The sequence below is a fragment of the Malania oleifera genome, chromosome 13 (genome assembly GCF_029873635.1).
Source record: "Malania oleifera isolate guangnan ecotype guangnan chromosome 13, ASM2987363v1, whole genome shotgun sequence".
In the NCBI taxonomy this organism is placed as follows: Eukaryota; Viridiplantae; Streptophyta; class Magnoliopsida; order Santalales; family Ximeniaceae; genus Malania; species Malania oleifera.
The window spans coordinates 74,287,826-74,314,638 of NC_080429.1; the positions used below are offsets into that span (position 1 = coordinate 74,287,826).

The 26,813-nt window shown below is 36.8% G+C and overlaps 1 protein-coding gene across 7 annotated transcripts in view; it reads right to left on the reverse strand.

Moving 5' to 3' along the window:
• The window catches only part of LOC131146351 (uncharacterized), a 52,973-nt gene that overhangs the window by 21,845 nt on the left and 4,315 nt on the right, over nucleotides 1–26,813 (reverse strand). For all 7 annotated transcript variants that reach the window (XM_058095919.1, XM_058095925.1, XM_058095921.1 and 4 more), the window contains 2 exons: nucleotides 10,455–10,689; nucleotides 10,027–10,196 (listed from right to left, as the gene is read on the reverse strand). In XM_058095919.1, the coding sequence (XP_057951902.1) occupies nucleotides 10,027–10,196; nucleotides 10,455–10,689 (405 nt within the window). The remainder of the gene's footprint in view (nucleotides 1–10,026; nucleotides 10,197–10,454; nucleotides 10,690–26,813) is intronic.

The window sequence follows — 26,813 nt, forward strand, 5'->3', positions numbered from 1 at the left end:
AGCAAGCGAAATGAAATATGTTCAGCACACATCTCTATAAATCCTTGATATATGTAAAAGTTTTTCCTCTATAATTTTTTTCTTGAAAATACCCAATTTCTATGTCTCTTAGTTACAGAAACATTATTGTTTTGATGATATGAATATATGTGTGTGTGTGTGTGTGTGTGTGTGTGCATAGATATGCTCTAACATAAACTAAGTAGCATCAAAATTGCGCTAGCATTTGATTAAGAACGTGTTATATGTCAATATTCACTACACATATTTGTGTAATAGTGAATCAAAGATGCGTATTAATTTTGTATGTGATTTATTAATCAATATTAGTATTTCTTGAAAGGAAAATGCTAGTCATTTTATAATTTTTTTTATCATTTCTATTATATATTGTTATTTTTTTGTTAAAACTATATAATGTCACATATAAGTTTTTTTTAGATTAAAAAAAAATTATTATCATTCTCATCAAGATAAATTGCATTTTTGCTATCAGCACATCTTTTGGTTAGGCTTTTATGTTTAACCATATTATGTGTTCCATTCACTATTATCTTAATATATAATAGTTATCTATGTTGTTCAAAACATCAAAACAAATAAAAAGTAAAAAACCTCTTTAACTCCTAATCCCCTTTTTTCTCGGTAGGCAATGAATGTGCAAAGGTGACAAATTATTGCATTATTTCCAACCAAATTTCGAAGAGCATGTGGATTAAAAAAAAGTTCGTTGCACACTAATGAGATGAAGTTTGATAATACCCCATGCTAGTTATCATTAAAATTATTGACAAGGCATTCTCATTTTTTTATAAATTTTTTAAGGGAAATTATATAAGGCTATGTTGTTTGAGGAAAATTTTATGCCAGTTTACAGTTTGCTTGATACCCTACAAAGCAGCGGGTGAAAAGATACACACGCACACATTTAGTTGAATGAGCTGAACCAAAACAAACTCATTGACCCAAAAAAATTGAAAATTCTGAGCTAATGCCAAATCAAAGAAATAGTTAACCGATTTTTCAGTTTAGTTTTGTTTGATTTTCATATTTTCTTGTCCACCCTAATTCTTATGAATATCTCCAGAGAAATGCAGCCAGAATTTTAGTAAAAAGCATTTTCAAATTAAATCCTTTTTATTGGAATTTGACACAACAAACTAAAATGTTAAAATATATTTGTTTATATTTTAATGAAATTCTAAAGATGTTTTGAAAATTTTTTCCCGTGCTCTTGCAAGTTTGTTCTTGAGAATTACTTATACATCGGATATATTTTTTTTCTTTTAATTTCTATATTTTTTCTCATTATCTATATTATCAATACTTGATTTTGCCTTTTCTCCTCTTTTCCACCAAAGGTTTCAATTTAATAATTTAAGTTTTGTTTGGTGAATTTCATGACAGCGTATAAGAATTTTTATTGGCCAATGATTTGTCATTTGTTTACCTCTAACTAGGGTCAGAGTTGCACAATAAATGAAAATAGAATGTAGAGTTATTCCAACCTTTTTGATATTTTGTGTATTTGTGGGTAAAACTATCATTTGCATTTGATATATAAAATGATGAGGAAAAAATATTGAGAATAAGTTCCTTTTGATTTGTGTAGGTTAAGTTTAATCCCATTTTAAAGCAAAATCATCATTGAAAAGTGACATATAACCAAGTTCCAAGTTTGATTAGACCATTATACTTTGCACCATATCTTGGTGACATTACCATTTCATAATTTAATTTCCTACTTCTATTTTGAAGTATTCCCGTTAATGCATGTGTAAATTATTAATTTTGTTGGCCTTACAAGGCTTAAAATCTTGTTTTGATGATAACAAATCAGAAGAACTTAACATATTTGGTTAAGTGATGATATTTCAGAACTCAAGTATGTGAATACAAGGTCAAGTGCACACAATGACTATTGAAAGCTTATACTCCAAAGAAAGAAAATCTCATAAAGCTTATACTATTAAAGCATGGATTCAAAGATGATTTGATGAAGCTTAAAGTGAATTGAAGTTGGAAGTCAAAAAAGACTCAAGAGATGGAAAAGCATGAAGACTTAAGTGCTTAGAATGTCAAAGTCAGAAGAAGTCTTTATGTAAGTACTTCAAGCGATTTCAATATGGATTCATGAAGCTCTTAGGTTAATTACTTGGACCTAGATACCTTTTAAAATACTTGGAAAATATTTTTATCAGGTCAAAAGTTATTTCAAAATGGTTAAAATTATTTTTGGAATGAAAAGCACAAAAACAAGATTTTCCAAATTATGTTATTTTTTCTAGATCCACATTGATGTGTATTTTTCTTTATCAAAAACTCTTTATCTTAAAAAGTGTTCAACATGAAAGTTGTTGGATTTTCTCTTAGCTTATGTTGATACCAAGAACGTCTAATTTAGAGTTGTGTAGAAAAAGTTATGACCAAAATACTGAAGGATGGTTGAAGCTGACAGCACTTCAGGCGACTGATCAGGCGCCTAAACAGCAGACAGAACCACTTCAGGCGCCTCACCCTTGCAACCTCAGGCACCTAACCCTGTACTGGCTTCAAAAATACACTGAATTTCAACTTCAAGCGACTGACCTGATGAGTTCAGGCACCTGAACCTCGTAACTGCTATTTTTTAACAGCTAATAAAAGTTTTCAAAAGTGATTTCTTAGGCTCCAAACTTTCTATAAACTTGGAAAACACTCCAAGTCACTTGGAGAACACGAAATAAATTTGATTTCTCATCTATAAATAACCCCTCAAGACTAAGGATTAAACACACCAAGAAAATATAGCAATCAAACTTTCTTATTCTCAAACCTTCAAATTCTCTCAAAGCTCTCTTGTGCAATAAATTTATGAGTTTCACTACTGAGGTTTGCTGTGAATTTCTCACAAAAATTCTGAGCCTACTCCTAATTCTTTCAACCTAGAAAGAAGACTTACGGTGATATCTTCTTGAACTTCATCTTTCCATATTGTGATTTTGATTGAAGTATATAGATTAAAATTGTACTAATCTACTCTTTTGAGAGTGTCTTTGTACACCAATAATTGTTTCTTATTTTGTAGACGGTTCAGGTTTTTGAATCGTTGTTAGACCGAGCATAAGATATCGCTTGGAGAGGCGCACTCTAGTCTATTGAAGGAGCGACCGAGCATGAGGAATCGCTTGGAGAGGGGGCTCCACCCTAAAGGAGGGATTGTAACAGTTTGTTCCGCCCGTAAAGGAACGCTATAGTGGAATCCTTAAGTGGTCTTACCTAAGGCGAGGACGTAGGCTAAGTATAAGCCAAATCTCGTAAAAAACTCGGTCTCACTCTCTTTACTTTTCTGCACATATATAACTGCGTGGTTGTTTATTTCAATTCTATAAATTGTGTGAATTGGATATTAAATAAACCAAAAATTAATTTGACTTTGGGATTGCGGAAACCAAACGAGAGTACGTTGGTTATTAATACTTTTTGCGGAAACCATAAAGGAGTAAGTTGATTAATTAACACCCAAGACTCATTAATTGAAAGTTTATTTAAAATTTGAGTTTTGGAAAAGTGTTGGAATTTTCAATTGTGCTTCATTAAAACGGGGCTTTTATCAAACTCTACTTTGAGTTACTCAATTGTTGAATCTCGGAAGCTTTGTTGAATTCATTCTTTAGTGTGAATCTTGTTTTGGTTATCTTGTTGAGAAGATTGAATTATTCAAAAGCTAAAAGCTTTACATTGTGAATCATTGGTTTGTGTTGGTTGAATAAATTTATTGGTTAGGTGTTAATTGACATTACTGCAAGATCAAGTTGATTTACTCATTCTTAAAGTTTTAAAAGTGAATATTGATTTCTAACTGATATTGTAATTCAAATTATCCTTGTTTGAGTACTAAACTTACAATAAGTTGAGAATCTATAAAAGGAATTAAAAGAAACTTTTAAAACCCAATTCCCCCCCCCCCCCTCTTGGAACTACACTTTACTTTTCAATTGGTATCAAAGCTAAATTATAGAAAATCTTAATTAGAAGTTATATAAAGATCTTTATGGCACACCTAGGCGTAGCTCCCTTTGCTGAGGGTCAATCCTCATATAAACCTCTCTTTTGCAGAGACAACTATACTTTTTGGAAACAACGAATGAAGATATACCTGCAAGCCATAGATTGGAAAGCTTGGAAAATTGTCATACATGGTGACCTTGTCCCTACCAAAAACATAGATAACAAAGAAATACCTAAAGAGGAAAAAGAGTTGACTGACATTGACCATAAATTAAATTCAAGTGCTATGAATGCTTTATATTATACTCATGATGTAAATGAATTCAATAGGGTCATGACATGTAAATCAGCTAAAGAAATATGGGATAAACTAGAGGTAACCTATGAAAGAATGGTTGATGTTAAAGATAATAGAATCAACATGCTCATAAGCGAGTATGAGACCTTCAAGATGAATCCAGATGAAACCATTACTAGTATGTACACTGGATTCACCCATATAATAAGCTCTCTCAATGCCTTAGGAGAGAATTACTCAACTTATGAAATGATTCGAAAAATTCTTAGAGGACTTCCACTGATTTGGGAACCTAAGGCCACTGCAATAATTGAAGGAATAAATTTGAAAAACACCTCCCTAGATGAATTAATAGGTTCTCTACTCACTTATGAGATGGCAATAAACAAAAGAAGTGGAAAATCTAAAAACAAGGAATCCATTGCATTTAAAGCCTCAAGTGAAAGCTCTAGTGATGAAGATGAAGAAGAGATGGATGTAAATGAAATAGCTTTCATAACCAAGAAACTTGCAAAAATCCTTAGAAAGAAGAATAAATATACAAGAAAAATCCGGAACTCAAACTCAGATGAAGATGAAAAAAGGAAATCAGTAAGAAGAAAACAAAGGCTGAACTTCCAACATGTTATAATTGTAAGAAAGTTGGACACATAAAACTGGATTGTCCACAACTTAAGAAAAACTCCAAAAAAAAAAAGGGCAATGAAAGCCACTACATGGGATAATATCAGTACAAGAGATTCAGATAGTAAATAAAGTGACCAAGAGGTTGCTTGCTTTATGGCATGGGACGATGATGAAGAACAAAGCTCCTCATCCAAATCATTTAATGATTATAGTGATGATTCATCTAATGAATCCAATGATGAGAGTATGCCATCTTATGAAGAACTACAAAAGGAACTATTCAAAGCTCATAAGATTTTAGTTAAAGTAACTAAATGATATACTTCATTGAAAAATAAGAATGAAGCTGAGATAAAAGAATTAGAATATAAAAATCTTGCTGAAAGAGAAAAGGATCTAAAAATCAAGAGATTAGAAAGCAAGAATGAAAAGATGATGAAAGAACTAGAAGATTTAAGATCTCAAGCTTCGATTGAAAAAAAAAAAAAGACCTAGTCATTGATGAACTTGAAAGCAAAATAAATCAGATGACGAAAGAACTAGTAAGGCTACAAGCTAACTACAAAGGAATTAAAAATTTAGAAATACTTTGCCTTGAAAAGAAAATTGAGGATCAAAATAAAATAATTTACAACCTCACTAGAGGAAAAGAAAATCTTGATAAAATGATTCACGCACAAAGAATGTCCTTGAATAAAGAAGGTATAGGATTCAATGGAGTTGAGAATACAAGGAAAAAGAACCTCTACATTATACTTTGCAAAAGCCTCCAAAGATTATGCTAGCACCTCCTCAAATGCTTACACACATACCACATGTTTTCTATGTAAGGAGAAAGGACACATTAAGTTTGAATGTCCATTAAAAAGAAAGGGTACAAAAATCAGACAAGTTTGGAGAATAAAAGAATCAACTCTTGTTAAACCACCCGGACCCAAGAAAGTATGGGTACCTAGATAAAAAGCCTAGTTCACAAACTAAGGACTCCAAAGATATTAGGATTAGTCATTCCCTTTTTAGAAATTAAGAAGGATAAATCTATACTAAAATGAAAAGGGATGCCTCCATAGCCTACAAGATTCAAGATAGCCAATTCAAATATAAGAAGAAAATTTCTCCTTGTTCAATATATGGAAAGCTACTTAATCCAAATTTTAGGATATTGAACTAGTTGAAACGGAAAATCTTAAAGAAGAGTTTATGAGCTTATTGACGACTATAACATTGAAACAAATGAATACAAGAATGGCATTGTTGGCCACAAATCAAGAAAGCTTGGATTATACAAGGCTTAACTTAAAAGAAAAATCATCATTGAAAAGTGACATATAACCAAGTTCCAAGTTTGATTAGACCATTAAACTTTGCACCATATCTTGGTGACATAACCATTTCATAATTTAATTTCCAACTTCTATTTTGAAGTATTCCTGTTAAAGCATGTGTATAACCTATAATAATAATAATAACAATTTGTTTTAAGCACAATAAATTATTAATTTTTTTGGCTTTACAAGGCTTAAAATCTTGTTTTGATGATAACAAATCAGAGGAACTTAACATATTTGGTTAAATGATGATATTTCAAGACTCTAGTATGTGAATAAAAGGTCAAGTGCACACAATGACTATTGAAAGCTTATACTCCAAAGAAAGAAGATTTCATAAAGCTTATAGTATTAAAACATGGATTCAAAGATAATTTGATAAAGCTTAAAGTGAATTGAAGTTGGAAGTCAAGATAGACTCAAGAGATGGAAAAGCATGAAGACTTAAGTGCTTAAAATGTCAAAGTCTTAAGAAGTCTTTATGTAAGTACTTCAAGCGATTTCAATATGAATTCATGAAGCTCTTAGGTTAATTACTTGGACCTAAATATCTTTTAAAATACTTGGAAAATATTTTTATAAGATCAAAAGTTATTTCAAAATGGTTAAAATTATTTTTGGAATGAAAAACACCCAACCAGGATTTTCCAAATTATGTTATTTTTTCTATATCCACATTGATGTATATTTTTCTCTATCAAAACCTCCTTATCATAAAAAGTGTTCAACATGAAAGTTGCTGGATTTTTTCTCAGCTTTCTGTTGATACCAAGAACGTCTAATTTGGAGTTGTGCAGAAAAATTAATGACAAAAATACTGAAGGGTGGTCGAAGCTGACAGCACTTCAAGCGACTGATCAGGCGCCTAAACAACAGACAGAACCACTTTAGGCGCCTGACCTTGTACTGACTTCAAAAATACACTGAATTTCAACTTCAGGCGACTGACCCGATGAGTTCAGGCGCCTGAACCTCATAACGGCTATTTTTTAACAGCTAATAAAAGGTTTCAAAAGTGATTTCTTGGGCTCCAAACTTTTTATAAACTTAGGAAACACTTCAAGTCACTTGGGGAACACGAAATAGACTTGATTTCTCATCTATAAATAACCCCCCAAGGCTAAGGATTAAACACACCAAGAAAATACAGCAATCAAGCTTTCTTCTTCTCAAAACTCCAAATTCTCTCAAAGCTCTCTTGGGCAATAAATTTCTGTGTTTCACTACTGAGTTTTGCTGTGAATTTCTCACAAAAATTCTAAGCCTACTCCTAATTATTTCAACCTAGAAAGAAGACTTACGGTGATATCTTCTTGAGCTCTATCTTTCCATATTGTAATTTTGATTGAAGTATATAGATTTCAATTGTATTAATCTCCTCTTTTGAGAGTGTCTTTGTACACCAATATTTGTTTCTTATTTTGTATACAGTTCAGGTTCTTGAATCGTTGTTAGACCGAGCGTGGGGTATCGCTTGGAGAGGGGGCTCTACCTTAAAAGAGGGATTGTAACAGTTTGTTCCACCCATAAAGGAACACTATAGTGGACTCCTTAGGTGCTCTTACCTAAGGCGAGGACGTAGGCTGGGTATAAGTTGAATCTCGTAAAAAACTCGGTCTCACTTTCTTTCCCTAAACTCTCTTTACTTTTCTGCACATATATAACTTTGTGGTTGTTTATTTCAATTCTATAAATTGTGTGGATTTAATATTAAATAAACCAAAAATTAATTTGACTTTGGGATTGCGAAAACCAAACGGAAGTACGTTGGTTGATCAATACTTTTTGCGGAAATCATAAGGGAGTACGTTGATTGATTAACACCCAAGACTCAATAATTGAAAGTTTATTTAAAATCTGAGTTTTGGAAGAGTGTTGGAATTTTCAATTGTGCTTCATTAAAACAGAGCTTTTATCAAACTCTACTTTGAGTTACTCAATCACTGAATCTCAGAAGCTTTGCTGAATTCATTCTTTAGTGTGAATCTTGTTTTGGTTATCTTGTTGAGAGGATTGAATTATTCAAAAGCTGAAAGTTTTACATTGTGAATCATTGGTTTGTGTTGGTTGAATCAATTTATTGGTTAAATTGGTTGGGTGTTAATTGATATTACTGCAAGATCAAGTTGATTTACTCATTCTTAAAGTTTTAAAACTGAATATTGATTTCTAACTGATATTGTAATTCAAATTATCCTTGTTTGAGTACTAAACTTACAATAAGTTGAGAATTTATAAAAGGAGTTAAAAGAAACTTTTAAAACCCAATTCACCCCCCCTTGGGACTACACCTTACTTTTCGAATTTAATAATATATTAATATGTAAGATGTGACCCCATGTGCAACGCACATGACTCACACTAGTATACATAAAATTGTGTGTCCTTGACAAAAATTCACAATCGTCACATCTGATTCCTATTATGTAACATCCACTACTTGCACTTCCCACTACACCCATTACCATTACGCTATGCTACCCGCTACCCCTTTTTAAAACCATTTTATGACATAGAGTTTTGTTCTTGGGATATGAAGTCTCGTTCACTGGGAATTAAGGTAGACCATTCCAAGGTAAAAGCCATTGTGGATTGGCCACCCCTCATACCATTAAGAAAGCCAATTTGTTATCTAAATGGAAATCATATTGTCCCACTCTTCAAGTTCACAAGGTGGATCCCCAAAACAAAAGCAGGGCCAAGGAGGATCTTTTATTTGTTAGAAATGCTGATCTGAGAGGAGTTTAAAATCTTAATGTCACACCATATTCTTCAAATAAATTTCTCATGCACCATCCTAGACAATTGTTTAATGCAATGTCTAAAAACAATGCAGTCCCAAGACATTTCATAATCAACCAAATGTAGTTAATATTATATCCTGTACCCAAATAATATTAAAAAAATGTGTCTTTTATTAGCCAATGCCATGATGCATCCTGATTCCTAAGAAACGCCTTGACTGCTCTTATTGATCAATTAAAGCTGTTCAATAGTTCATTAAACAGCATTGCAATGCACGAAATTATTTCGTCCAAGCAGTAAACTCTCTTGCCTAATATATATACATATATATATATATATATATATATAATCCAAATCCTTAATAATGATATTTTGGAATACCACATAAGTTGTGTTCAATAAAAAAAAAAAAATTGACAGAAAAGTATTAATAGTTAAGGAGATGAAGATAATATAATATTGGTTATAAGAATATTGACAATATAAAAAATTTAAAACTCATACTTACTTCAAATACTCTTATGAGCACTAACCCTACATTTGATTTGCAAAATGCCTATTCCTAGGAAGAAATTATTTATAATAGTTTAATTACAATCAGTTACACAAAAAATTATGTTAATACCATAAAGCAAATAACAAATGTGAAACCTTTTATGAGTCCATAACAAGGAATAGATAAGGAATAACTATTTTCAAATTTCACCATTGGAAATGTCTGTTCCTTTCTTATTAAATCTTGAATGATATAATAAGAAACATACAAGGAATAGCTATCACCTACATTCCCAAAATTTTCACCATATTCCATCTTATTCCAGGGATAGCTATTTTGCAAACCAAACAAGCCATAAATGTTCAAAATACGCAATCCCCATGCAATGCCATATGAACCAAAGGGCCAGCACATGTAATGGACTTATATTAGATAAATAAACTACAAAAGAAGTAAAGTAAGCTATCAATTACTTGATAAATTCAGCTCCACAAAAGGAAGGGCCAAAGAAAAGGAAAATAAGGTAAGAAAAATTTACTAACCTTTCTAATGCAGTAAGATACTTCTCATAGACAGAAAAGTAAAGCCGACCACCAGTTGATGCTGTAAGCATCTCAAAAAGATTATCACTTATAATCACATTGGCAATGACAGGAACTGCTGGAGCAATTCGAGAAAAGGCCTCTATCCCAACAGTAGCATCCTCATCCACCTACAATAATGAAAACAACAAGCACAGAGACCAACATGAAGCATCCAAACACTAAGGTATTTAGGATATGGCCACATAAGGAACATCTTTTAGTAAAAAAGTTGCCAATATTGCAGCCTCATAATGCATACAAGCATATGCACAAACACATAGGGGAGGCAGGATCAGGAAAGGTGCAGAGACAGCCACTACAGCTCCAACAACAATGAAGTGTATCTGAATAAGCATGTTTCCTCCAAAAAAATAAATAGAACTTACAGTTAGCAAGGGTTGACTTGAAGCAGCTGGAGCTTCCCAAGCTAGCATCATATCATAAGTTAGACGCCGGAACTTCCTGTCAGCCAAATGACCTACTACTTGTGTACACAGAGCAAGTGCCCTGAAACAACAATATTCCAAAAGGTTCCGTGCATATTGCGATGGATGCTTTATGGAATCAGAGGCCTCTCCATCAAAGTTATCTTGAATATGACTAGTAGAAATGCCAAGGATTCTGCAACATCCATTTTTTCCCAGGGAGGGGTGCATAAGGAGACAAATAATGAATGGGAGAAAAAAAAAATACCTAGCTTATGCAGAAGAAAAATAAGAAACCACTATTCTTCCTCATATAATCCAATAATGCAGGGAAATTTAGAAAATTCTTATTACCTCAAAAGAACAATTTCTAGGAGTTTGGGTGCCATTAGTAGGATTAAACAAGGACTCTTTCATGGAATATGCGGGGATTAAGGGACGGTGGTAAGCGGATATTGCTCAAGGAGTTAGTCAATAGGGCTAGTCTTGATGTTCCATCTTTACAAGAATATAAGTTAGAAAAAGTGGATGCTTTCAAAGTTAACAGCATTTCAGATATTAGGTTTCAAAGATTGGGTTTCTTTCCCTTCTTCAAGAGCGTCAGAATGACAGCTTGTGGTTTGGGATACAAGGGGTAGCTTCGCTTAGGAAGTGTATGGCACGGTCCTTTTCTTTGACAAATTTGGTAGAAATGAGGGGTTTTGTGGGGTGGTGGTTAACATTTATTTATGGATCCCCTCTATTATATAAGGACTTCCTTATTTGAAGAGTAGCTAGTGTTTTTTTTCCTTGCAGTGCACATGGGTAGTAGGGTGGATTTCGAGCAGTAGGTTGGGAGGGACTAGGGTGACTAGTAGCATAAGGAAGTTTTGACTTCGAACTAAGGGATATTCCCTTGAACAATGGGCATTTCACTTAGGTGGAGTTCAATAGGAGGATTTGTCTTCTTTGTTAACTTTATTGGACGAAAGTAATCTTTCATTGAGGAGGGATGTTCGCTCTTGGTCCTTGGATAAGTTAACAGTGTATTCTTGTAAATCTTTTTTTGAATTCTTGATCTCTTCTAATTATTCAATTCCGCTCTTCCTATAATATGGAAGGCCAAGGCGTAGACCTGGCTAAGCAGATTAGGTCGAATAATCCGTGGCAGATTAGGCAGACTATCGAATGAGGATATTACAAGCCATATCCAACTCATTTAAGTTGCGTATTTATAGCGGTTCGAGTCGAATAATCCATGGTGGATTGTGGATAATCTGCCATTCCCATCCCTAATAATTTTTTTTACCATCCAATGAACAATTTATTTTATAACATAATAACTAAAGTTATTTTTAAAATTATAATTTGATAATAACGGATTCGAGACGTGGAAATAGCCTCTTGCAAAAATGCAAGGTAAGGCTACATACTATAGACCCATTGTGGTCCGCCCCTTCCCTAGACCCCACATACACACGAGCTTTGTGCACCAAGCTACCCTTTTTTTCATTAAACATTTAATAACTAATCACAAAATTATAAATTTTTTTTTAATTAAGAGGCTTTTGTTTTGATCACGAGAAAATGAGTATTTAGGCTTGAGTTTGAATGTGGGCATAGGGCAGACCCAAAGACGCATGCAGTAGTGCAAGAGTTGGGAGTGAACTAGGCCTTGGTCAATAGAGCTTATGCCAATTGAACTGATGCCTATAAGCATGGGAATATGGGATTATCAATGAATTTAAATATTAGTTGTTAGCGGATAGGTATATCCATCGGATAAAATCCTAAATCTGCCAATCGACTCATTTAGAGGTAGATAAAAAAAGTTTAAACCATATTCAACTCATTTAATGTACGGATCGGTTATGAGTCAGTTTAAGCAGGTCATATTCGGTTCAGATTAATAGATTTTTATCCATTTTGCGAAGTCTACCAAGGATCCCTCACAAATCAAGACTTTCACTAGGTTGGCTGTACTTAATAAAACAAATACTAACAACTTGTTGCAAATTAGAAAACCTTCGAAGGCGCTTTCTCCCAATGTTTGTGTGCTCTGTCTCAAGGACTCTGAGACAGCTTCTCATCTCCTTTTGCATTGTGATTTTGCTTGGGGGCCTTGGAATAATCTGTTTGGTATTATGGAGGAGAGTTGGGTATGCCCTGTATCAGTGGAAGACTTACTAGACATTTCTTTTCAACGTACTGATAGAAAGAAGGATAGGGCAGCCTTATAGAGATGTGGTCTATTTGAAGTTTTATGGCGGATATGGATGGAATGTAATGTATGGATATTCTTTGGGGAAAAAATTAATTTGGGAGCTAGTCTAGGATAAGATCGAGTATTTAGCATCACTGTGGTATGTCACGGTCCGCCTTTTTCACACCGTTGTGAAGGGCCGTGCGGCGCTAGCTAAAGCACTCTTGCTTAACTAGCCAGCCTTTTGTTTACCAACATTCATCCACGGAACACTTTCATTAACATTCAATCAGATAGCAGCGGAAATTATAATCAATTCATGAAAGCCGTGGCAACCAAGCAGTAAATATCGAAGCAAACGTAATTCATTAACAAATCCTCCGTTGACATGTTGTACTTAGCGAGGGAGGCAAATAGGCTAAGCACGTTGACAATTGCTAGTGAGTTTTACAATGATTGATGAACACTCACCCTCCCCCTAAAGAGCTTTCTAGGCCATTCTCACTCTAGCACTAGGAAACATCAAAGTGACCGAGGAGTCATACTGCCTTATTTGGCTTACAATGAAAGAAATACTAGAAAATAACCCTACACTAGTATTTACATGATGGAAACCCATCCCAAACACACGAGATAAGCGGTCATAGGCAAGCATAATGCCCTGAACAAGCTTAGCCCGTGACATTCTCCCCCACTTATGCGGTCGACGTCCTCGTAGACTTTTGGCGGTAGGTACACTTCAAAGTTGTCCACGAACAGTTGAATATCTTCCGCAAAATCCAGCTGATTTCTTTGTCATCAAGGCATTTCCACTCCACTAGGAACTTCTGCCGCTTCTTCCTTGAGGATATGAACATTCTGTCTGCAAGGATCTCTTCAACATCATGTCTGTCAGGTGGCACTGTCTTCAACTCTACGCTGTTTGACTGACTCCTGCTCAGGTTGTTGGTGTTGGCGTTGAATGGCTTGAGGAAGTTGACATGAAACTGCGGTCTTCTCTCCTGTTCTGCCCATTTCTTCATCTGCTTAGAAGCTTTCTCCAGATAGGCTTGGGCAAAGTCTGCATTCTGTCTCCCTTCACTGGTGAAGATGTACGCCTTAGGACTCTTTCGTCTGTACGGCTCGCCCACTGTGTGAGGTAACAGCGGCAGCTGGTCTGTAACAAGCTCAATAGGGCTCTTGTTGATAGTTGAGCGCCTTTGGGCGTTGCCACAGAATGGAGCCACATCAAGTAGTTGCACGCCATTCTTCTGGTTGTCGTTGACAAAATGGCACAAGTACTCATCTAGCAGCTCTCTGAATCTCTTCATCTGTTCGTCTGTCTGTCGATGATAACTCGAAGAGATGTCAAGGTGTGACCTGAATATCCTGAAAAACTCTGTTAAGAAGTTGTCAGCGAACATTAAATCTTGGTCACAAATAATAACTTGGGGAAAACCCCAATGTTTCACAACAGTCACAAGGAACAATTGTGTCGTCCCCTCTGCCGAACAGTACTTTGGTGCGGCCATGAAAGTACCATACTTCTTCCGCTCCCCCTTGTCTTGTTGGCAAGTGAGACAAGTTTTGGTATAATCAACCACATCATCCCGCGTGTGCGGCCAATAATACCTCCCCAGTAGTCCTGTCATTGGAGTCATTCTCCGCGAATACCCCTTAACGAACTTCCTGCAGTAACTAGTAAGGCCAAGAAAGGAACTCAACTCCTTCACTGTTGTGGGGATCTTCCGTTCTTGAATCCTCCTTACCTTCTCCATACCCCTCCGGATACGACCTTGTTCAACGACTTGACCAAGGAATTTGTTGCTCCACCGAGCGAAAGAGAAATTCTCCTTCTTTACATTCAGACTGTTTCCCTTCAGCCTGTCGAACACCTTCCGTAGATGCTCTTCATGTTTCCTCTGAAACGACACCGATACTCCCAACGGTGTTTTGGAAGGGCGAACACATCCCGCTTCCACTTCATCAAGCTGTTTCCCCAACTCTACTATCTCTCTAGGCGCAATCCAACATGGCCTTTTAGCAGGTGGTTTCACTCCTGATAACAACTTGATCTCTTGCTCCACAGTCCGTCGTGAAAGCAAATTTTGAGGCAGCTTATCCGGCAACACCTCCTTATCCTCATCCAACACCGCTTGGATGGTTGTAGGCTCCAGCTCTTGGCCTACTTCTTTGTCTACCACCACCGTGGCTAGACGTGTCTGCTCACCCTGACCCAATCCTTCATTGAGTTGTATGGCTGAAAGGGACTTCCCTTCGTCTCCTTTCGTTGCAACGACTTGCACCATGCACGAGTGATCTCCCATCAGACACAGGGAACCAGCCGAAGGCATCAGCACTGCCCTCGTTCCCATTAGGAACTCCATTCCTAGAATGACTGGATAGTCATCCAATGGCACCGCTGTGAAATTCGCGTGACCTTCCCACTGTCCAAGCTTTATCACCACTTGCTTGGCTACTCCCAGAGTAGGCTGGGCTACAGAGTTAACTGCTTTCACGCGTCCTGTATCCTTCTCTAAGGATAAGTTGAGTCTTCCTGCTTCCAACTGCGAAACAAAATTATGAGTAGCTCCCGTATCCACCATAGCGCGAGTACTCTTCCCATTTATCCTCAAGTCCACAAACATTAACCCTTTTGCTCGTGTAACTTTCGGTATTTTGGCCTGCTTTTCCAATGCGTTCACTAACCGCACTGAACCCACCCTCGGGGCTTCATCCTCTTCCCCATCGTCTTCCACTGCCTGTTCTACAATGGAAGCCTGTAAGGCATTAAGTGATGCTTTGTGAGGGCACTCAAAAACTCGATGAGGACCTCGACACAAGAAACACTCAATTTTACTTTTCCCCTTTCCATTGGGTGTGTTGAACCCTCGAGACGACGAAGCTTCCTGTGAGGTTGATGAATTAGGGTCGGCTCCCCCACTCTTGGGTTTGCCATTCTTGAAAGACTTTCCACCGTTTCCCTCTCCGCCAAACCGTTTGGACGAAGCGGTCTCATCACCAGCGTAGTCTGTCAAGCGTTCTGCAGCCGCTTGTGCAGTTGACAAGTCTTGAACCCTTTGTCTATGAAGTTCAGTTCTTGCCCACGGTTTCATCCCCTCTAGAAAATAGAACAACTTGTCCTTCTCCGACATATCCCGAATATCCAACATTAAAGCAGAAAATTGTTTCACATAGTCACTGATTGACCCCGTATGCTTGAGATCTCTCAGTTTTCTCCTTGCATTATACTCAACGTTCTCAGGAAAGAATTGGGCCTTGAGCTCTCTCCTCAAGTCTGCCCAACTATCAATCACACAGCTTCCATTTTCAATTTCTCTGTACTTGGTACGCCACCACAGTTTGGCATCACCAACCAAGTACATGGTCGCAGTATCCACCTTTGCCTGTTCTGAGGCCATCCTCACAACGCGAAAGTACTGCTCCACATCAAACAAGAAGTTCTCTAACTCCTTGGCATCTCGGGCACCCCCATATGTCCTGGGTTCTGGCACCTTGGTCTTGCTAACTCCCGGAGTGTTGGAGTTCCCCATAGCAAGAACCATCAGATTCACCTTTGCATCTAGATCAGCCATCCGGGCCTGCAAAGTTTCCACAGTGTGGTGAAAGTCCTCTGACATTTCACTTGTCAAACTTGCTTGATGTTGCTGTGATCCCATCACCTCATCAACAAGTCCCCTCAGTTGGGCCATCTCGTTGGCCATATTGTTGGTTGTCTCTTCAACCTGTGCTTCCAGTGCACCAAGTCTCTCAGCAGTGTTTGGTGCCATGGTCAACTACCAAAGCTTCCCAAATCCAATAACGAAGGCAATCGAATACACGTAGCAACTCAACCTTGGGCTCTCACCAAGTGTCACCGACTTAGCTCTGATACCAAATGTCACGGTCCGCCTTTTTCACACCGTTGTGAAGGGCCGTGCGGCGCTAGCTAAAGCACTCTTGCTTAACTAGCCAGCCTTTTGTTTACCAACATTCATCCACGGAACACTTTCATTAACATTCAATCAGATAGCAGCGGAAATTATAATCAATTCATGAAAGCCGTGGCAACCAAGCAGTAAATATCGAAGCAAACGTAATTCATTAACAAATCCTCCGTTGACATGTTGTACTTAGCGAGGGAGGCAAATAGGCTAAGCACGTTGACAATTGCTAGTGAGTTTTACAATGATTGATGAACACTCACCCTCCCCCTAAAGAGCTTTCTAGGCCATTCTCACTCTAGCACTAGGAAACATCAAAGTGACCGAGGAGTCATACTGCCTTATTTGGCTTACAATGAAAGAAATACTAGAAAATAACCCTACACTAGTATTTACATGATGGAAACCCATCCCAAACACACGAGATAAGCGGTCATAGGCAAGCATAATGCCCTGAACAAGCTTAGCCCGTGACATGGTACGTTGGAGTTGGGCTTTTTAGAGGAAATAGTTTCCAAGAGATTCAAAAAGGTTGGAGGAATGTGCTGGCTTGCTTATTTTTCTCCTTTTTCTGTAGGTTTTAGTTGTTTTTTTCTGGTTTGTTCCAAATATTCTTTGGGAGATGTCTCATTCTCCCTCTTGTAAATTCATCTCTCATTAATATAATTTCTTTTTCTATCAAAAAAACCAAAAATAAATAAATAAATTAGGTAGGCTTCTTTTTGTATTGATAGATTTTTGTTTACCAGTGTTTGGGCAAGATTTTTTCTAACGAAGTTTAGGAGGTTCTAGATGAAGCATATTTCAGATTTGGCATGCATCGTTGCATCCTTCACTCTAAGAGTTTGTCAAGGACTCAAGGAGTAAAGAGAAGGTCTTTTTCCAAGGTTGGGAGGGTTTCATATTTATGAAAAATCTGACTTTCATGAAAAAGATACTAGGAAAATGTGGAATAAAGAGGATTTTGGAAAAATTAAAGAGAAAAGAAAAAGAAATCCTTACTGACATTTAAAGTTTGGATAGGTTCAAGAAGTGTGGGTTGTTGGGTGAGGATGATAAATATAGAAGGACCCTTCTTAGTAATCATTTGGAGCAGAATCTTTTGAAGGAGGATACTAGTTGGCAGCAAATATCAAGGGTAACTTGCGTAAATGAGGGGGATTGTAACTCCAATTGTTTCATAGGGTGACCAATGGGAGTTGAAGGAAAAACTTTATAAGAGTTGGAGATAGATTTAGGTAGTATTGCGAGAGATCATTAGCAAATGGGCAAAGTGATTATGATTTTTTATAGAAAATAATATATTGAGGACCATCAGCATACATTGATGATAGGACCCAATTAGAGTCCCATTTTTTTGGGGAAGGGGGAGGGGAGTTAAAGCTCTTTGATTAAAGAGGCCTTTTCTTGTTGAGGAAGTTAACGGGACAATTTGATACAGTAAAAAAAAAAAACTGCAAGACCTAATGGTTTTAAAATTGACTTTTTCAGTCATTCAAAAGGATATACGAGGGTTTTCAATGAGTTCAATCATAACAGGGTGTGGGCAATAGTGTGGATTCTACCTTTATTACCCTCATTCCTAGCAAGGAACAATCAAGATGCGCAAGAGATTTTAAGCCTACTAGTCTATTATTAGCCTTTACAAGATACCAACAAAGGTTTAGCTGTTGGAGGGATATCCCTTGCTATTAATGAAGCTGTTGTTGGACTCGCTTTCAGGTTTTGGGGGATATAGTGACCTTAGCTCAATCTACTTTCAGTGAAGATGAAAGCAATTTTAGATGAAGAGATGTGGATAATAAGGTGGTTGAAGATGTCAAGAGGATGAGTGTAAGCGTGTCATTTTAAAATTGTATTTTGAAAAAGCCAATGTTATAGTGACTAGGTCTTTTTAGGATAAGGTGTTGAAAAGAATCATTTTGGGTGAGTTTCAAGGAAATGATTAAGGATGTTTATCTTCAACAAATATGGATTTTAATTGTGAAAGGAAAGCATAGGGAGTGGCTTAGAGCTTCTCAGGGGTTCAAGGCATTATTCTTTCTTGCAACCGCTTGTTGGGTAAGAATCATTTCGGTGTGCTTCAAGGAAATAATTAAGGATGTTTATCTTCAACAAATATGATTTAATTGTGAAAGGACACCTAGGGAGTGGTTTAGAGCTTCCCAGGGGATCAAGGCATTATTCTTGCCTGCAACCACTTGCCTAGTGCATATGGTATGGAGAACCATCATGTGAATAATAGTGTAGGTTTTATTCTTTGAGTAGGATAATGCCTCAGTCAAAAATGAGAGTATGACTCCTCAGTCAATTTGATGTTTCCTAGTATAAGAGCTAAAATAACATAGAAAACTCTTTAGGGGAGGATAAGTGTTCATCAATCATTGTAAAATTCACTGGTCATTTTAAATGTGTTTAGCCTACTTGCCTCCCTCTCTATATACACGTGTTGCATGCGGAGCTATGAATAATGAATTGTGTTGCTTTACAATTTTTTGTGCGAGTCTCTTTTGCTTTCATGTTTGCTTACTACTTCCATTTCATTTGCATTCGATGGTTGTAGATTTGCTCATGCTATGAAACTGAGGCATATTTTTGGCAAACTAGTTAAGCTAGTGTGCTAAAACTAGTGTAACACAGCCCTTCACAAGGTGTGAAGTGTTCAACCCATGACAGTTGGTATCAAAGCTTGGTTAATTGCTTTATGATTCAACTGCCTTCGCATCATGGGATTGTGTGAAGTGTCTATAAGAGAACGATGCCGCACACTAATACCAAGAGAAGTGAAACGCTAGAGGTGTAGGCTAAAACAACCAACAATGTAGCTGTAGAGATAGCCCAACTAGTTGAACATGTTAATGTATTGGAGGGATCACAAAAATATCAATAGGATTCCATTGTGGAATTGTCCAAGTAATTCCGTGCTACGATAGAAGCACCACAAAACTAGATGGGTGAGCCCGCCAAGATGAACATGATGGTTCATGCTGTCGGGAATTCCAACTCTACAGTGGTAGGGTATGGAAAAAAAAACAGTTCCAAAACCCAAAGCTATAGGGGCGCCCATGATGCTAAGGAGTTGGAGAACTTCTTATTTGACATGAAACAATACTTTTGTGTGGTGAATACTAATTTGGTGGAGGCAAAAGTATTTATGGAAACTATGCAATTGAGTGGTGATGGTACCTATGGTGGCGGACCAAGTACAATATGATTCAGAATGGATGGTGCGCAATTTGATAGTTAGGAAGACTTGAAAAGAGAGATCAAGGCCCAATTCTTTCTTAAAAATGTTAAGAGTACTTGGTGTAAATTGAGGGATCTTAAGCACACTATTACAGTAAGAGAGTATGTGAAACAATTCTCTACTTTAATGTTGAATATTCGGGACATGTCAAGGAAAGACAAGTTGTTCTAATTCATTTAAGGATTGAAACCACGGGCAATGGCTAAAGTTCACCGATGAGTTCAAATCACAATCCTTGAGTGAGAGAGATATCTCGCTCTCTCCTCTCTCTTCCTATCCCTTTTGCAATACGATTCATTTCCCCTTCACATGTTCAATCGTATGGATTTTCTCACGGTAGATTATGTTGAACGATCAATTCAAATCAAAGGTAAATCCTTCAATCTGCAATAGACAAGAATGGGGAGAATCGGTTTTTGCTTGTGGTCAAGAGTAACGTCTCTCAAACAGGTGGGTTAGGTTTTCTAGAGAAGCGGGGGTCTGGTTTGCTGATGGTTTGTCTTCTTTCAGTCAGATGCAAAGGGGAATTCATAATTTTGGCAGGAATTCATGAAGTACTAGATGTCAATAAGGAGGACAAAGGTGGGAAAGTATTTGGAATTAGGGTTGGGTTGGAAGTGAAAGAAATGTCAATGTTTATTCCTAGAGGTGCTGAAGGTGATGGGTGGCAAATCTTTGCAAGATAGCAAAGGTTTTTCATGAGGATTCAGGAGGTGATGGTGCTAACAGTTCTTCGCACCAATGGTCATTGAGTCAAGTAGTGCTGGAAGGCAAATGGAGGGAAAGAGAGGATGCAGTAGCCAATTTTATCCTGGAAATCATGGTATGTTGGCTGGAAAAGAAGGATTATGTCATCAGTGTGGAGATGCGTTGCATCTAAACAATCCTAGGGCCATTGCAAATCGATTAGAATCAATCAACCAAAGTGTGAAGGATTCTAGGCTCTCAAATGGCGTTGCAAACATATCAGAGGCGACTAGGATAGTTTTCTAGGAGGAGGCTGCAAAAAGAATTGGATCAGGCTGTATGTTACTCTTTTGGACCTAGCCCAAGTAATTGAAAAAGGAGGCTTTTCTTTTTCGACTAAATTGGTCCAGTTATTTGAACAAACCCAATATCTTGTAAAGTCTGATTCTATGGATCCAAAGGAGGGGTATCTTGATATGGGTTCCAGCGGAAGGGTCGATATGGTATTCAGGCCCAAGTGTACAGTAATAGTGACTCGAGTAGCTCCTTATTGGTTCTGGGTAAAAAGGCAGGTCCAAAACTTTGCTCCTGGATATCAGAAAATGAGTATAGGCATGGAGGACTCTAAAAATCCTCATATTGGAAATTTGGAATCCAAATCCAGCATCCAAATTCCCAAGATTTGAGTCAGAATGACCAACAAATTCAAAATTCTAGCAGCTTAGTTTCGAAACAAGATGGTGTTGTTAAATCGTGTGAAGATTCGAAGATGTATTACAAGGTGGTGTGGAAAAGAATAAAAAAGAAGAAACTGGGTTTGGGGAGAAATCTGTTGATCATCGTCTTACTGCCAATAGATTTTATGGTAATTAGGTTTATCTTCGCAGCATGGAGGCTTGTATGGGTGCTAAAATGAAGAAGGTTTTTGAAGAAAACAAAGAAATTTCAGGTCAGTGCCAAAGTTACTAAAGAGAAATTCTAAAGGAGATTTAAGTATTATGGAAGACCCCCAAATGCTAAGAAGAAGACTGGATGTAAAGTAATGATATCAGCAAAGGAAAGATGGTAAAGAAATGGGGGGATTTTTTCAGATTCAAAAAGTGATGACATTAGCAAGTTTGATTGTGGTGGATGGTTCCTATTGGACGAGATTCGAGAACAATACGGGTACATTCTAATTCCTGCGAGGAAATACAGAATTTATCATATGTTCATCCTCCCCCATTAGAAGGTTTGGCTATTTCTATTTTTTATAATGATGGGTTGGTGAACAAGTTACAGTGCAGGGATGGAATTCTACCTACATCTATGGTGGAGATTCCTAAGAAGGATTTAGAAGCACAAAATCCTATAGATAAAATGGATTTAAAATTGAGTGACATTATAGGAAATGAAGTGCGTATGGATGGTGGTAAAAGTTGAACAATGAAGTGGTAAAGGGAAATAGCAAATTTGAAGAGCTCAACAAACTATGGTGGAAGGGGTTTGTAAAGGGGATTCCTTGGCTAAAATTGTTTAGGTTTATTTTGTGTTTTTTTTTTTTTCCCTTTCCTTTTTTTTTTTTTTGTTCTACTCCTTGTTCCTGCACATTGTACCTTCTCTTTATCAAAGATATATCTTCTTTTGTTATCAAAAAAAACCTTGCCTACTTCACCAATTGCTGAGGCACACTTGACTGACTATGCTGGAAAGAGTTCCACCATGTCCAAAGAGAGTGGCACGTGGGATGGAAACAGTGGAAAGTCTTTCAAGAAGAGCAAACCCAAAAGTAGGGGAGCCAACACCAAGGCATTAACTTCAAAGGCAGCTTAGTCATCTCGGTCTTTCAACACATCTAGTTGTAAGGGTAAGTTGGTGTTCTTCTTGTATTGAGGCCCTCACAATGTTTCTAATTGCCCTAAGCCATCGCTTAATGCCTCAAAAGTTTCCATCGTGGAAGGGACACAAGGGCTAGAATATGTTGATGAGGAATCCCGAGGATGGGAGCAATGCGGTTATTCAACGCGTTAGAAAGGAAGACAAAAAGGGTTAATGTTTGTGTACTATGAATCAAAGAGAAAAGCTCCTGTTTTATGGTGTACATCAGGGCTACTTATAACTTTGTCTCATAAAGGGAAGCACAGCGACCTACCTAAACATAGAGAAAGACTCGGCACGCATGAAAGCAGTTAATTCCGCAGCTTAGCCTACTCTAGTAGCCTATCAAGTCAATGCAAAGCCTAAACGGTGGGCGGCACATGCGAATTTTAGAGTCATTCCGATGGATAATTTTCAAGTGATACTTGGACTAAAATTCTTAAAGGAGGCTAAGGTGGTACCGATATCATTTGTGGGTTCCCTTTTCCTGATGGAATATCACCCTTACATGGTGCTAGTCGTTGCAAAGAAAGGGGACAACGAGAAGTTCTTCCCAACAAAGCAGCTAAATGGATGGTGGGTGAAGAAGTAGAACATGAGCAGGTTCCATCCAAGATGTACTGGAGGAGTATAAAGTTGTAATGTCTAATAAGATACCACAAAACGTGTGCCCACAGCTAGGTGTAGAGTATGAGATCAAGTTGTTACCAAAGGCGAAGCCTCCTACTAAAGGGCAATATCAAATGGCGCCTCCAATGTTAGCAGAGTCGAGGAAGCAACTTGATGAGTTCTTGGAAGCAACTTATATACGTCCTTCCAAAAGCGCCATTTAGAGCACCGGTGTTATTTCAAAGGAAATATGATGGGAGCATGCAAATGTGTGTAGACTAACATGCACTAAACAAAGTGAATGTGTGCAACAAGTAAACAACTCCACTGATTGCTTATTTGTTTGATCAACTAAGTCAAGTACTTCACCAAACTTGACTTGCAGTCAAGCTACTATCAAGTGAGAATAGTAGATGGTGATGAGCCAAAGACAACTTCATAATACATTATGAGGCATATGAATTCTTGGTGATGCCCTTCGAATTGATGAATAAGCCAGCAACTTTTTGCACACTGATGAATTAGGTGTTTTATGACTACCTCAACAAGCTTGTCATGGTATGCCTAGATGACAGTTCTACTCTAATGGAACATGAAGAGCATCTACAAAAGGTGTTCAATGGACTAAAGGAAACAACCTTTATGTGAAGAAAGAGAAGTGGTTTTTCACATAAATAGCATCAAATTCCTTGGTCATGTGGTTGAACAAGGTCGTATCTGGATGGATATGGAAAAGGTGAAAGCTATTCAAAATTGGAAGACATCAATCAAGGAGCTACATTCCTTTCTTGGACTCGCCAACTAATATCACAAGTTCGTGGAAGTGTACTTGAGGAGGATTGCCCCATTGACACAATTGCTAAGGAGAGGTTATAGGTGGAGCTAAAGAGGAGTGCCAGAAAGCCTTTGACAACTTGAAAGAAGCCATGACACAAGATCTAGTACTTGCTTCCAAACATCATAAAGTCCTTTTAAAAACAAACAAATGCATCAAATTATGCCTTTGGTAGATTTTGGTTATCGGACGGGCATCTTATTTCATATGCTAGTCATAAGCTTAGTGACGCAGAGCGGAAGTACAAGCATGTGGCAGCATTACCTACTTAGGCTTAAGTTTGTGGTGACAAATAGGTTATTCAACTATCAATCATTTCTTTTCGCAATCGTAATTATCCCCTAAATAGGCCCGCTAGCAAGAATTTCTAACGGAGTTTAATTTATCTCTTCTGCAAAGGCAGGAAGGATGAATCGTCACAGATGCACCAAGCAAGAAGACCAAGTTGGCAGCCTCACAACTTGTAACACACTTGACATTAAGTAAGGTTTACCATGACAACACTTTAAGGAAAACCTTGTCAAAGATCCAATTCCCCAAAACCTCATGAAGTTGGTGGAAGAGGGCAAAGCACACCAATTATCAATAAAGGATGGATTGTTGTTGAAACATGGTAATCAGCACTTTGTGCCTTGAGTTGGAGACAAAGGAAGACAATGTTACGAGAGTTTCATGACACCACATGGGGAGGCCGCTCAAGATGGCATCGGACTTTGGCATCAATAAAGCATAGGTACAACTAGCCACACATGCGTCATTTGTAATGAGATTGAAATTAGGATAGCTTCCCAAGAGGGGGGTGAATTGGGAATTTAAAAACTTTCTTTTTAATCCCTTTTAAAAATACTTAACTTCTTTTATTATTTATCTAATTCTTTTACTTGTTTGTTTAATTTGTCAAACACACAATAACTTGGTTTCTTTTTTATATTCAACAACACAAGCACTTAAACAACTAAATCACCAATCAACCTTTCAATTAATCACACTATCCAAACTAACCAAACACAATTTGAAGGCAAACAAAGAAACCAAAATTAAGATATACAGTAGTAAGAAATTAGGATGGTTGTTTGTTTATGTATGCCTTATAAATATGAATCAAGCCTTGTAGTTGAATGATATGCTTGTTAAAATAAATTTGCTTCTTTCATATGATTTACAACCACACATTCACACTCCTCCCAAAATTCAAAATTCAAATAAACTCTTAGTTAATTTTCTTTAGGTGTTTTAACCAAGTAACGTACTCCCGTATGGTTTCCGCAAAGTATGGTTTAACCAACGTACTCCCTTTCGGTTTCCGCAACCCAAATCAAAATTAAACTTTAAGTTTGTTTGATTTCCAAATAAACGTAGTGTATATGATTTCAAATTTAAACCATCCACGCAATATAAATATACTGAAAATAAAGAGTAAGGGAAAGAGAGAGTGAGACACAGGATTTTACGAGGTTCGGCTTCAACACAGCCTACGTCCTCGCCTTTGGCAAAATCACCAAAGGATTCACTAAACCTCTTCCTTTACCAGGTGGAACAATACCTTTATACACTCCTTCAGAAGGCTAGAGCAGCACCTCTCTAAGCGATAATCCCTTGCCTAGCCAACGATCCAGCAAACCTAGAATCGTCACAATCTACAAGAATATAATATAAATTCAATGGTTCGTTTAAAAGAGAAATGGAATTGCAACCCAGAACCGAACTTTGATTTTTTCAATCTACCAAAGTTGTAGAATTCCTCTCCAGCAAAAGATGTGAGCAAAGAAGAGCTTCAGAAGAATTTCAGCACAAGATGAATTTCAAATTTTGTCTGATTTCTCTCTTTTCTTGTGTTTTCTAGTATTGTATTTTTTCATTACCCAAAGAGGTATTTATAGGCAATTTAAAAGATCAACTTCTACATCAAATTAGGTAAACTTTGAAAAAACATTTAATTTTGAATTTCAAAATTTTGAAAGATCAACATTCACATCAAATTAGGTAAACTTTGAAAAAACATTAAAATTGTTGACTAAATTTTGAAATTCAAAATTTTGAAAGATGTTGTCCATATTAAATTAGGTAAACTTTGAAAAAATATTAAATTGTTGATTAAATTTTGAAATTCAAAACTTTGAAAGATGTTGTCCATATCAAATTAGGTAAACTTTGAAAAAACATTAAATTGTTGATTAAATTTTGAAATTCAAAACTTTGAAAGATGTTGTCCATATCAAATTAGGTAAACTTTGAAAAAACATTAAATTGTTGATTAAATTTTGAAATTCAAAATTTTAAAAGAAGCTTCCCTTTGAGATTTAAAATTTGCTCCATGTGGCAGTCGTCTGCCATGACATGGCAGTCATCTGTCATAGTTAAAATTTAAACCCAAAATACTTTTATTAAACCCTTTAACTTGCCAGTCGTCTGTCCATAGACAGACAGTCATCTGTCAGGCGCACTGCTTATCAGAAATTCAATTTTTATTTTGAACACTTTCCTTCCTTTAAGACCTTTGTTACTTTAATTTCAAAAACATGTTTTAAGCTCTTTAAAACAAAGTGTTTCTTAGTTTCTTTTGTTTTTATAAGAGCTTCACATATCTAAATGACATTTGGTTTTGAAGTACTTACAACAGTTCTTCTAATTATGGTCTTCTTAAATCCTTCAGCCTCCTTCAGCCTTTTGAGGTTCACTTTTGACTTTGAGTTTGCTTGCCCTTAAGCTTCTTCATTTGTTATTCATTGCCTTCAATATTCTGAGGCGCTTTCACTAGATTAACATTGAGCTTCAATTTATCAACCTTGAGAGTTCTTTTACCTAAAACGCATCACTTAACATTATATGTTAAAGTGCTCTTCATTTTGTTATCATCAAAACAGGATTGAAAAGTCCAGTTAAGTCAACAGAGATGGTTGAGTATACCGAATTTGTCTCACCTGCTCGTAAAACAAGGTTGAGTGGAATAAGATCGCAAAGTTGTTGGTGCCTCTTCAAG